This window comes from Chiloscyllium plagiosum, chromosome 39 (assembly GCF_004010195.1).
Source record: "Chiloscyllium plagiosum isolate BGI_BamShark_2017 chromosome 39, ASM401019v2, whole genome shotgun sequence".
Lineage (NCBI taxonomy): Eukaryota > Metazoa > Chordata > Chondrichthyes > Orectolobiformes > Hemiscylliidae > Chiloscyllium > Chiloscyllium plagiosum.
Window position 1 is genome coordinate 5,040,529 of NC_057748.1, and position 12,663 is coordinate 5,053,191.

The 12,663-nt window shown below is 42.4% G+C and overlaps 1 protein-coding gene across 3 annotated transcripts in view; it reads right to left on the reverse strand.

The window, feature by feature from the left end:
• LOC122542166 (transcription intermediary factor 1-beta-like) overlaps positions 1 to 12,663 on the reverse strand; it is a 108,136-nt gene that overhangs the window by 21,877 nt on the left and 73,596 nt on the right. For all 3 annotated transcript variants that reach the window (XM_043679588.1, XM_043679587.1, XM_043679586.1), the window contains exons 5-10: positions 8,194 to 8,310; positions 7,583 to 7,697; positions 6,635 to 6,781; positions 5,316 to 5,433; positions 3,889 to 4,502; positions 2,843 to 3,190 (exon numbers count right to left, since the gene is read on the reverse strand). In XM_043679588.1, the coding sequence (XP_043535523.1) occupies positions 2,843 to 3,190; positions 3,889 to 4,502; positions 5,316 to 5,433; positions 6,635 to 6,781; positions 7,583 to 7,697; positions 8,194 to 8,310 (1,459 nt within the window). The remainder of the gene's footprint in view (positions 1 to 2,842; positions 3,191 to 3,888; positions 4,503 to 5,315; positions 5,434 to 6,634; positions 6,782 to 7,582; positions 7,698 to 8,193; positions 8,311 to 12,663) is intronic.

Below are 12,663 nucleotides of genomic sequence, written 5' to 3' on the forward strand. Positions count from 1 at the left end.
CCACTCACCTAACCTGTCCAGGTCACCCTGTAATCTCCTAACATCCTCCTCACATTTCACCCTGCCACCCAGCTTTGTATCATCAGCAAATTTGCTAATGTTATTGCGAATGATTGTCTGAATTACTGGTGTATGGTCCTGAAGGAAGAGGATGAGTACACTCATTGCTGGCAGTGTGAATCATTAAACTGTCTAGCCTCAAATGTGAAGAACTAAGTACCCAAGAAAGGCAACTGCTGTCCCAAAATATGAAGCTGTGGCCTTTAGTACAGCAAGGCAAAAACTAGCAATAACTCACCCTGTTGTTAGAATACTGAATGGACTCTCAAACTCATAACATTCGCCTGTACCTGTGTTTTTGCTTTTGCCACTGTTTACCTATTATTTACTTATCTATGCTACTTAACTCTGTGATCTGCCTGTTTTGCTCGCAAGACAAAGCTTTTCACTGTGCCTCGGTACATGTGACAATAAATTCAATTCAATGCATTTTATCAGACACTGCAGTGGTTGCTCTCACAGGCCACTATTTCAGATTGCCTTGGTTTTGCTGGCCTGATGGGAGATATGCGCCATTGTGAGAATGCTGTATACTTGACTCTTACATCATCAATCTATGCACATACATAACTCGCATCTTTATTGCAATGTGTCTTACAATGGGGAGGATCAGAGGGTGAACCATCAGACTGTGAAATTATACAAATTCACAGCAACAGGAGCACAAAACTGCTGACACATTGCTCAACCAGCATGTCTGAAAGCTGCTGAAAATTTGCCATATTTGCCGCTTAAAGTAACATTTTTTCCCCTCATCTCCCCAAGGACATCAACTGCTCTCCAGTCCTACATGCAAGTAACAAACCTAAAACATGCTAACAGCAATCGTTCACACAAAGCATCAACTGATATGTCATCCTCATTTATGTCAATAAGCATCATCAACAACTGTTCAGAGGATATTCAAACTCAGTGGCCACTGTAGCCAAGTCTAAGTCTGCTTTCACCTGATAACACAAGATGCAGGTGCAAAACACATTCTAAGGCCAGCAAATTTGTATTCGTAAGAACTAAACCTGGGTTTGTAGGACTTGGTTAAACAGCTGTGAAGTTGCATTGTATCACTCTCTCAGAAATTTATAATTTACGCTTTGGGAAAGAGATTTGAGAAATTTGTCAAGTGCATTGTGCAGACCAGCAGCAGGCAATTCACACACAGCAAAATGAATGACCAATTCATTCATTTGGTCTGTGTCTGTGGGAGGAGCTAACACTTCTGAATCACAAGGATAATTAACTCCTCTTGAAAAGTGTCCCCCTAAATCATAAATGTACATCTGAGCAGATAGAAGTCCTCGTTAACATTGGACGGATGTAGGGTGCATTGACAAAGTGCTCCTTCAGTACCACCCCAGAATGTCTGCCTGAGTTACGTACAGGTCCGAGTGCTAGCCTTGAACCCATAACTTTTGGAAGAAGGGCAAAGAAGGTGGCATTACTGCAGAATGAAGGGTGTGAAGAGGAGGAAAAGATTTATCCTACGTCAAAAATTACAATTCCCTCTAATGCTGGTTTCTGAGTTTGATGTCAACTGTGATCAAAATCAGAACTCCTCCTAGTGACAACAGCAGGTATATTACAACTTCTTTGTTTTTATTTCCCAATGAGTCTCATTGCCAAAATTTCTAACCAGAGTTTCACGTTCAAAGCAGCTGAAATAAGATGTACACAAGGTTACCAATCAACAGGAAATCAAGACAAAAAGCAGAAACAATGATGCTCACTATTAATTTAATAACTAAGTGGGCTTTAATGTATCAACTACATTTTAATTTTTGTTTCTCCAAACTTGCCTTCTGACCGGAGAGAGATTCCTGAGGTATCTAACCAAAAGGTGAGGTTTATTACTGTCGAGGGATCCATTATTAAGCAGTGGATGTGATGGAGAGAAATTTGAGGTGATTAATTAAGAGACACACCATCAGAGCATATTGGTCAAGTGTAATGTTTCAGATAGAAAGTATCATCAAGACATTAAGTTAACCTAAAACTCAATAAATATTGCCGAGAAGGAAAACTCGTTGCCAAAGCTTATCATCTTGCAGTCATTAGAATACAGGAATATCAAATTTCATGTGAACACTACAACTTATCCTACAGGGGGATAACAATTACAGAATGGTAAATACAAAATTACAAAAGTCAACTCTGACTGTTACTTTCTCCATGGCAATACCTTGGCCAAAGTATAATAGGGTAGTATTGATTTCTGAAGAAGGGCCTGTGCCCGAAACGTCGAATCTCCTGTTCCCTGGATGCTGCCTGACCTGCTGTGCTGTTCCAGCAATAAAGTTTCAACTTTGATCTCCAGCATCTGCAGACCTCACTTTCTCCTAGTATTGATTTAACAATCCTGAGTGTGATGAGGGGGCTTAGCCATGATCAAACTGATTGGGAGAGCAGGCTCATAGGGCCTAATGGCCTGCTTCTGGTCCTAGTTTCCATGTGCTTATAGCCAAAACCAACAACCAATAAAAGATCACCAATTAAGCTCATAATTTGACTTATCTTCATTTGATGGAAGTGATACACAGAGACCCATTCCCTGCAAACAAAAACATATTCAAGCCTCATACCTTTTTTAGTTACTCAGGAGCTTAGGGAACCTACTGTATAAATTATTTTGATCATTGAAACTTGCATTTGTCCTCATGAGTACAAGACAAAAGGCTTCATCAGTCTGCCTCTCTTTCCAACAATATTAAGGTTCCATACTACCAAGCAACTGGTAATTTTAATTAATTTAACAACTCCAATCAACATATTTACTTGATAAACTTACACTTTGACTGACAGGACTGCTGGGGTGAACTTGCTGGGGTGCAGCATTTGAGAGAAATCGACGATTAAAAGTAGTGTTTGATTTGAGAGCTTGCTGCACTGGAGGAGAAGGACGGCTGACCGGTACGTTCAGTTGTGCGATGGATGTAGACACTTGCTGCACCGGTGGGGACTGTCTGCTACCAGGCATGCTGGCTCCAAAGGGCAGTGGCTGCCGCTGCATAGGTGAAGGTAGTCTGCTGATGGCAGTAGGTTGCTGGACAGGTAATTGTGGGTACAGAGTGGCAGATTGCTGCCCACTGTTCAGTGGCTTGGCAGCTCCCTGAGTATGTCCTTGAGGCTGGTGGACCTACATTGAAAGAATAAAACTTGCAGAAATGAAAAAGAAAACAAAACTGTGTATCCTAGAAATTATAGGCAATGCTGGCAAGAGGATTAAACAAAAACCATCAGAAATAAACCGTGAGCAAACCAAATGACACACATTCTCTCAATTCTGGAATTAGGAGTATGGGATTTCTATTATTGGAAAGCCTAGACACAATAGGTTATATCCTTAAAGAGATGAGACACAGTTGCTCATAATCATTAATTAATTCTAACAGAATAAATAAAGAGAAGCCAGTCCAGTTCCATCAGAAGGGTTGGTAAACAGAGGACACTGACATTAATAAATTGACAAAAGTACCTGAGGCAACATGAGGAAATCTGGTAGGCTGAACTGATTCCTTCTGAATTACATAATTAAATGGTTCAAAACATTGCTGGCTTTTTGGTGAGATTAACAGAAGAATGAAAAACCACAAAGGCTCACTCTGAAGATATACAGGGGAGTTGTTGTGGTGGTGATTGTGCTGGGGAGGGACGGAAACATATAACACAGGCTCAAGCGTAGGCCATTCGGCCCTTTGAGCCTGCACTACCACACGACCATGGCTGATCATGCAATCTCAGTATCCTACTCCTGCTTTCTCTCCATACCCCTTGATCCCTTTAGTCGCTAGGGTGGGTTCAGCTCAGAAAATAATTTCTAAATCATTAACTTACTTGTACTCCATTCATCTGTGGCAGTAATAGCATTTGAGCCATGAGCTGTTGCTGCTGCTGTTGCATTTGCACAATGTTCCCTTGTCGCACCAACTGTACTTGCATCTGCTGCAGGTATCTCCCATTTGGGTTTGGCACTGCGGCTGTTGGCCTTACCAGCTGCACAGCTTGCTGCATCCGTGTCTGTCCACTTACTGGGGGCCAGGATGGAGCTGAATGAGACTGCCGTATGAGAACCTGCTGCGTGCTATGTTGCGCAGGAGACTGGCGAGGAGGTTGGAGTTGATGGTAACTGGGTGGTGGTGGTCGATGGGAGGGCTGCATAGGCATGTGATTTCGCCAAGTGGTGCCTTGGGTCATAGTCATTCGATTATGCTGGGAGACGGTGGGATGCTGGGATACGGTGGGGTGCTGGGAGACGGGTGAGTGCTGGGAGACGGTGGGATGCTGGGAGGCGAGTGAGTGCTGGGAGACGGCGGGATGCTGGGAGACGGTGGGATGCTGGGAGACGGTGGGATGCTGGGAGACAGGCTGAGGGCAGTGGCCAGATGTTGAAGGATGCTGAACTGGAAGATGTGCCGATAGTGTTGGAGGAATTTCAATCACAACATTACCTGTAGAGAAACAAACTACTGATGAAAATGTTCATGATTATTAAGGGAACAGAAAGCACTGCAGATGCTGCAAGTCACACTCGATAAAATGTTGCGCTGGAAAAGCACAGCAGGTCAGACAGCATTGGAGGAGCAGGAAAGTCAATGTTTCTGAAAACCCTTCATCAGGTCAACATTCCTGCTTATCCGATGCTGACTGACCTGCTGTGCTTTACCAGCTCCACATTTTACCAACCATGATTATCAAGGGATTATTTTTGCAATGTCACAGTTACAAAAGTTACAGCTATCACAAGTTGTGTTAATGTAAGGTAAAACATTACAAGCACTTCACATGAACATTATTAGACAGTGATCCAAACAAGGACCATCGAGACAGGCAGCTCTTAGGAAGCACCTTAAAGAGTGCATAGAGGTAAAAAAAATCCTTAGTTAAGAGAATTCCAGAGCTTAGTGCCTATGTAGTTGAAGTAAAGAGGCATAGAAGTAAACTGTGGAGTGATTAAAATCAGGGATGCCCAATAAGTTCTTGGAAGATTCAAATTTAGAGGTGGTCACACAGATGTTTAGGAGGGGCTGGCATTTGTGATAAAGGCATGAAGACATTTGAAAACAAGGATGAAAATTTTAGCATACAGCCTGACAACCCATTTGAAGTTAATGTTAGTCAGCAAGCATAGGCTGATGAGAGAATGGGGCTTGGCAAAATTTAGGATTCAGATGACCCCAAGGATTTAGCACATGGGAGATGGATGCTAGTCAAAACCACTTGTGAAATCTGAATAAGTATTCAATGTTTGAATAGCTGCTTACCAAAGTTGGCTGCATTCTTAGTCCAGAACGCAGAGTCCCAGAGAAATGTAATGATGTCATTTTTCAACTCCTCTGTGTTCACTTTGGATTGTAACCCTCTTTGCAACTGAAAGAAGATCTGTAAAAGCAAAAGTAAAAAAAAATCTGTTGACTAAATAGGTTTCATATGTAGCAATCATTCAGAGCTTGGAGGTTAATCAAAAGTATGCTACTGATGCACAGAAAGATGACAGCTTCACCTTATACAATAGGCTGTGATATTTCTCAATCCATTGCTGCGCTAACATACACAGGAACACAACATACATGCAACAAAACAAACAATCAACAGACCAACTTCTTCCAGTTGTCTCAAAGTTGAAAGCAGTGGTGGGACAGTTTCTGCACTGTTGACAGCCAGTTGCAATGGCTGTAGGACTTTAATGAGCCACCCCTTACACTGCAATCTTGTTGTCAAGTCCTGGGTATCAGGAACATGGCCCACATCCTTAAATAAAAGCAAAATACTGTGGATGCTGAAGATCTGAAATAAAAATAATGTGCTGGAGTGACTCCGCGAGTCTACAGAGAAACAGAATTAATGTTAGCAAGTTTTGATCATCCAGAATTAATGTTTCAAATCCAATGTCTCATCTTCAGAATATCAAAGACGACTCAAATTGGACTCAATATGTTGACTCTGTTTCTCTGTCCACAGATGCTGCCAGATCTGCAGACTTTCTCCAGCAGTTTGTTTATTTTCTGAATCAACAAATCAGATTTACTAAGTTACAGAACTTAAGCAAGGTGAATACATGCTCAAGAACACATGCTTGTGCACAATGGCAGCAGTTAGGTTTCCTCAATTATTATTTTTATTTAATCTTTCATGTGACTTGAAAAGGATGTTAGTCAACTGGTTGTTTTTTACAACAATTGATGTTAGTTTAATGGATACCATTACTATTATTTTCAGTTTTGATTTATTAATTGAATTTAAATTCCACAAGCTGCCCTGGTGGGATTTAAATCCACATCCATGGGCTGGACCTCTGGATTACTAGTCCACTGACATTACCACAACACCCTCATCTACATTCAGCTCTTGACAGCAATCAGTCTCTTTAGCAGTGTTTCTCCAAATGGCATGATCTAATCAGTGTAGCATTTCAATCCTTGAGACGTCACATATGCAATGACAATGTCTATTTAGGACAGACATGTCCACAACGTCTGAAAAAGCGGTTTGCCCTCCCACACACATCTAATCCCTGAAGCGGTAATTAGGGCAGATAAGATAGTGGCTAAGCAGTAAGTGCAGGTTAATCATTTTTACATACCAGTTTCTTGCACAGCAACAGGGCTGTGCTGTTATCGGTGCTGATAGCCCAGGAAGCAAACTTTAAGACGTGATCCATTTGCCAGTACAGTTTGGACATGGACAAGTGTTGCTGACCCAGCTGTAGCTGCCTTTCTTCTGTCAACTTCTATCAGAGTGCAAAGCACAAGTTAGAAGTTTGTAAATACATCCACCACGAGTCCACAAAGAGTACAGCCAAAAGATTTGACCCCTGCTGATGCTAACCTGAAACAAGTTACTCTCTTTCCCAGTGGGGAAGCATCTTAGATAATGAAAATTATCACATGTACACCAAGGAAAGAATTAATGGCATAAACTTGGGTCTTGTAGCTTGGAGAGCTTGTAGACCTACGGAAGGCTACAACATTTAGCCCATTGTGAGCATCAGGTCTTCAGAAAACTCACACTGGACATTTTAAGATGACAAGCAGAATAAGACACACAAAATTCCAACTACTTTTTAAACAAGAGTGAACTTTTAGTTTTCCCCACAGCTTTAACATGGAAGGTACCCCTACTTTGAAAGTTCCAATTCCCATCATGGTTCAGTTCCCAACTTCCAATACCCATCACATCAGTGCCTAAAGCCCTTTCTTATTTATTAGGCCAGGCCAGAGGGAGTTACCCCTCTAGGATAATTGAGGTCAACTTGGGCTCTTTTCTGTGAGAGCCACTGGCAAGCATTCAGGAATGGGGAATTTTCCTGACAAGTTGGCATTAAGATCTAATGCAGTGCTCCAACAACAGCTTAGCTACATTGAGCTATATCAGCATGGGCTGGCATTCATTTCTGTACTTAAATAGAAGCTGCCACGCAATGAGCTTTTCTGACTTCAGCCCCTGTAGATGTAATGTTTGGAAGCAGCAGCATATACCACGATTGCTGCATTGTGTATGGTATAATATCCAGTGTAAGCACTATGGTTACCTCCAATCTCTGGATAAGCGTCTTGCCCCGTTTGTTAAGCTCTCGCATTATTTGAAGGATGGCCATCTTGATCTCAACCTGGACCTTCTTTTGCATGTCCTGGACATCTCTCAACCTGACAGAGGAAATCAAAACCACTGATTCAAACATAATTAAAATACCTAATAAATGTAACGTCATCCCAGAGTTCATTTCGGGAATACAAAAATCTAACTTTATACAGCATGATGGAAGGTCAGGGCAGGGGGGGCAAGAAAGATTGAGCAAAAGCAAATAAGCAAGTGAGACGGGACAGCATATCACTGATTCATCCTGATGTGCACAGATGAACTGTTTGGCAGAGACTCCCCAGTAGGAAATCAGGATTGGGAATCTCACTCTTTTTCATCCTGGCTCATGCAATTTGAATGACTGCCGTTCACAGCTGACATCAGCTAACATCTGAGATGGCAGCTGTAAATAAACTTCTGTGGTGCGCAAGTTATGAGGACCATTGCTCCTGCTTTCAGTGGTGGTGTTTAATGTTGATACTTCCCTTTTAAAGCAGGAGAACAAAGATGTGCAGTCTAGTTCCGACAACACGGTAAAAGAATTCTCAACAGGAGGCATACCTTGTGCGAACCTGCTTGGTGGTAACTTGCAGCTGAGTTTTCTTCTCTGTCAACCTCTTCACTAGGTTTTCCAACGTCAGTTTCTGATTCTTAATGGCTTCCTCGAGAAACTGGTACCTGTGACATAAATTTGATGTTAATTACAAATGCTCGCTGGAAGTAAGCAAATACCATTCTCCCTTCACATATTTTACAACTGTTCACATCACAGGTAAACTGTACGTTTATTGGTTGGTGATAGCAACTAATTTGACAATTGTAGGCTGTTTTCAGACTGAAGGTAAATAGAGAAAATATTTACAGGCTACAAAGTAAAAGACCAGGAGAAAAACTCAAATTAGGAACTAAAGTAAATAAGATAAAAGAGCAGGCCTGGCGATGTGTTGTAACTGCATGATGTGGAGGCTGGTGGACCCCATTGTGGTTGACAGTGACCACATCTGTAGCAAGTATTGGTTGTTTGAGGAACTCCAGCTCAGAGCTGATGAGCATCAGGGAGGGGAAGAGTTTCCGGAGGCAGTCTTAGATTAACTACCTTGAATGTAGTCAGTGGTCAGGGACAGAAGAATGTGACCACCACTGAGGTACGTAAAAGGATCCAGGAGGTAGTGGAGGCACAGCAGAAATTCATCCCAAGGAAGAAGAAACATATTAACGGGAGGACAAGGCAACCGTGGGTGACAAGGGAAGTCAGGGTGGCATAAAAGCAAAAGAAAAAGCATATGGTGTGCTAAAGATTCTAGCAAAGCCAAAGGATTGTGAAGCCTTTAAAAACCAGCAAAGGACAACTACAAATTAAATAGGGTGGGGAGGCGGAGGGGGAGTGGGGAAGGATTCAGTATGAAAGAAAGCTAGGTAGTAACATGAGAAGATTGTAAGAGTTTCACCAGATATATAAAAGGTAAGAGAGGGGCAAGAATGGACATTGTACCACTAGAAAATCAGGTTGGAGAAATATTAATGGGGAACAAAGAAATGGCGGAGGAAGTGATTAGGTACTTTGCATCAATGGAAGTCACCAGTAGTCTACCAGAACTTCAAGAGAGTCAATGGGTAGGGGTGATTATCGTGGCCAACATTGAGGAGAAAATGCTGAAGGTCTGAAAGTGAATAGTTCACCCAGACTGGATGGACTACACCCCAGAAGGAGACAGTGGAACAGATTACAAAGTTATCTGTGGTGATCTGAAGTCAGGGAGGGTGCCAGAGGACTGAAAAATGGCTAATGTAACACCTCTGTGTAAGAAGGGAGAGAGGCAAAAGACAGGAAACTATAGGTCGGTTAGCCTGACCTCAGTTGTTGGTAAGAATTTAGAGTCCATGTTAAAATTGAGCTGAGTCAACACAGCTTCAACAGCCAAAGGTAATAGCAGACCAATTTGCTAGAATTCTTTGAGGAGGTAACAAGCAAATTTGACAAAGGAGACCCAGCGGACATAATCTATTTGGATTTCCAAAAGACCTTTGACAAGAACCACACAAGAGGTTACTAAATAAGAGCCCCTGGAGATAAGGGCAAGGAACTGACATAGATAGAAGACTGGGAGAAAGCCAGAGTAAATGGGTCTTTTTCAGGATGGCAGCCAGTGACTAGTGGAGATCCACAGGGGTCTGTGTTGGGACCACAAGTATTCATGTTATCCATTATCATTTTGAGGGTATCGTTGCTAGATTTGCAGATCATACAAAGTTAGACAGAAGGGCAGGCAGTGTTGAGGAAGCAGGAAGGCTACAGAAGGACTTGGTCAGGCTCGAAGAGCAGGCAAAGAAGTGCCAGATGGCATACATGGTGGGAAAATGTGAGGTTATGCACTTTGGAATGAAGAATAGAGGTATGAACTATTTTCCAAATGGGGAAAGGCTGCAGGGATCTGAAGCACAAAGGGACTTGGAAGTCCTAGTTCAGAATTCTCTTAAGGTTAACATGCAGGTTCACTTGGCAGGTAGGAAGACAAATGCAATCATTTCAAGAGGGCTAGAATACAAGAGCAGAGGGTGTGTAAAGCAGAAGTTAGACTATATTTGGAATACTGTGAGCAGTTTTGGGCCCTGTAACTAAAGAAGGCTGTGCTGGCATTGGACAGGTTCAACAGGTGGTTTACAAGAATGATCACGGGGATGAAGGGCTTGTCATATGAGGAGCAATTGACGACTATGGGTCTGGAGTTGAACTCAAGGGAGTTTAGTAGGATGAGGGGGTATCTCACTGAAACTTACAGAATACTGAGAGGCCTGGATAGAGTAGATGTGGAGATTATATTTCCACTAATAGGAGAGTCTAGGACATAAGGGCACAGCCTCTGAGTGATGGAACAACCCTTCAGGGCTGAGGGAAGAAAGAATTTCTTCAGCCAGAGGGAGGTGAATCTGTGGAACTCTGCTGCAGAAGACTGTGGAGGTAAAGTCATTGAGTACATTTAAGACAAAGATAGATGGGTTTTTTAATTAGTGAGGAGATCAAGGATTAGAGGGAGAAGGCAGGACGATGGGGTAGAAAAACATATCAGCCATGATCAAATAGTAGAGCAGACTCGATGGGTCAAATGGTTTATATCTTATGGCCTTATGGAAATTATGTTGATTTCTTTTCTGGTCAAAGCTCAGTCAATGAGTTTTGTATCACTGCTGTGTGGACCTTTGCCACTGAATGTCATTTCACAGATGCTTAGCTCTTGACACACTTTGTGTTAGGGGTCAAATTAGGAATATAACTTTTTTCTGATGAATGAGGAAAGAAATAAAAGAAAGGAAACAAGAGAAAACAGACGCATATTGCATAATTCACAACCTCAGGACATTCAGAGTGATGTATGGCCAATGATGCATCTTTGAGTTTGTAATATAGGGAAGCAGGGCAGTCAATTTACACACAGCTTGCTTCCCACAAACAGAACTGATAATAGCCAGATAACCTGTTTTAGTACAGCTTGTTAAGGACATGATCTATATTGGCACTTGGGTAAATTCTGTTCTTCTTCAAAATAGAGACAAGGGATCTTTAGGCTGAAACAGTGTCAGGACCTCATCCAAAAGAGAGCTAGTGAGACAGTACAGCATTCTCTCAGTACTACACAGAAGCATCAGCTCAGATTTTGTTGGCTGGTGTGGGCCTCTGAATCCTTTGTCGAGAGCCATGGCTGCTACAAACAGGGCCACAGTTGTTACACCTTCCTGTCTGGATGTTCAAAACCACAGAGTAGATTATTTGACAACACGATATGTAACTTGCACAGATTCTCAAAGTTCCTCTTTTTTTTATAATTCCATCATAGAATGTGGACATTTTCGGCAAGACCCCCAATTTGATGCCCTACACTAATTCACCATGAACTGAAGAAAGGAAGCAATCACATTGCTCTGGGTCTGGTGTCGCATGTAGACCAGACTGACAGGGATAAGCGATTTACTTTCCTAAAGTGCTTTAGTGAACCAGATGAAATAAAAATAAGTGCTGGCAAACACAGCAGATTTGGTAGTATCTGGGGAGAGGGCAACAGAATTAATGTTTCAAGCAGGATATGAAATGGATTTGTCCATCAAGTAAGTAATATCGTTTAGTTAATTTTTTTCCTCACAGGAAGAGGGGCTTGCATTTACGTCGCTCTTTGACTCAAAGTGTTTTATTACCATAGCAGCACTTTTTTGAAGTGCAATGTGGCATGGTGGCTCATAGGGCAGCACGGTGGCTCAGTGGTCACAGCACCAGGGTCCCAGGTTCAATCCAGCCTCGGGGGACTGTCTGTTTGGAGTTTTCCCATTCTCCCCATTCTGTGTGGGTTTGCTCCAGTTTCCTACCACAGTCCAAAGATGTGCAAGTTAGGTGAATTGGCCATGCTAAATTGCCCATGGTGTTTGGTGCATTAGTCAGAGGGAAATGGGTCTAGGTGGGTTGCTCTTCGGAGGGTCGGTGAGGGCTGGTTGAGCCAAAGGGCCTGTTTCCACACTGTAGGGAATCAAATCTAATCTAATGTAGGAAATGCTGCAGCTCAAGTGCACACAGCAAATTCTTACCTACAGCAATACAATAATGACCAGATAAAAGGTTTGAGTGGTGTTGGCTGAGGGATAAATATTGGCCATCACACCAGGGAGACATCTGTTGCTCTTTTTTGAAATAGTGTCATGGGATTTTTGATGGAACTCAGTATCATGTCTCATCTGAAGGACTGCACCTCTGACAATTCAGCCTCCTTCAGTACTGTAGCACAGCATCAGTGCAGATTCTAAAGCACAAAGCCTGGAAGCCTGAGCCTCTGAAGTATAAGTGGTACCAGTTGGCTATGGGTGACACTGCAGACTGTGGAAGACATGCTGCTTTTCTCTTGAAGAGGCATAATATGAACCTTCCCTAGAAATTAACTTAATCAATTGGAGCAAGATGGGTAACCATCTGGACACGGCCTAATTTCAACTATGTTTAGATTAGATTACTTACAGTGTGGAAACAGGCCCTTAGGCCCAACAAGTCCA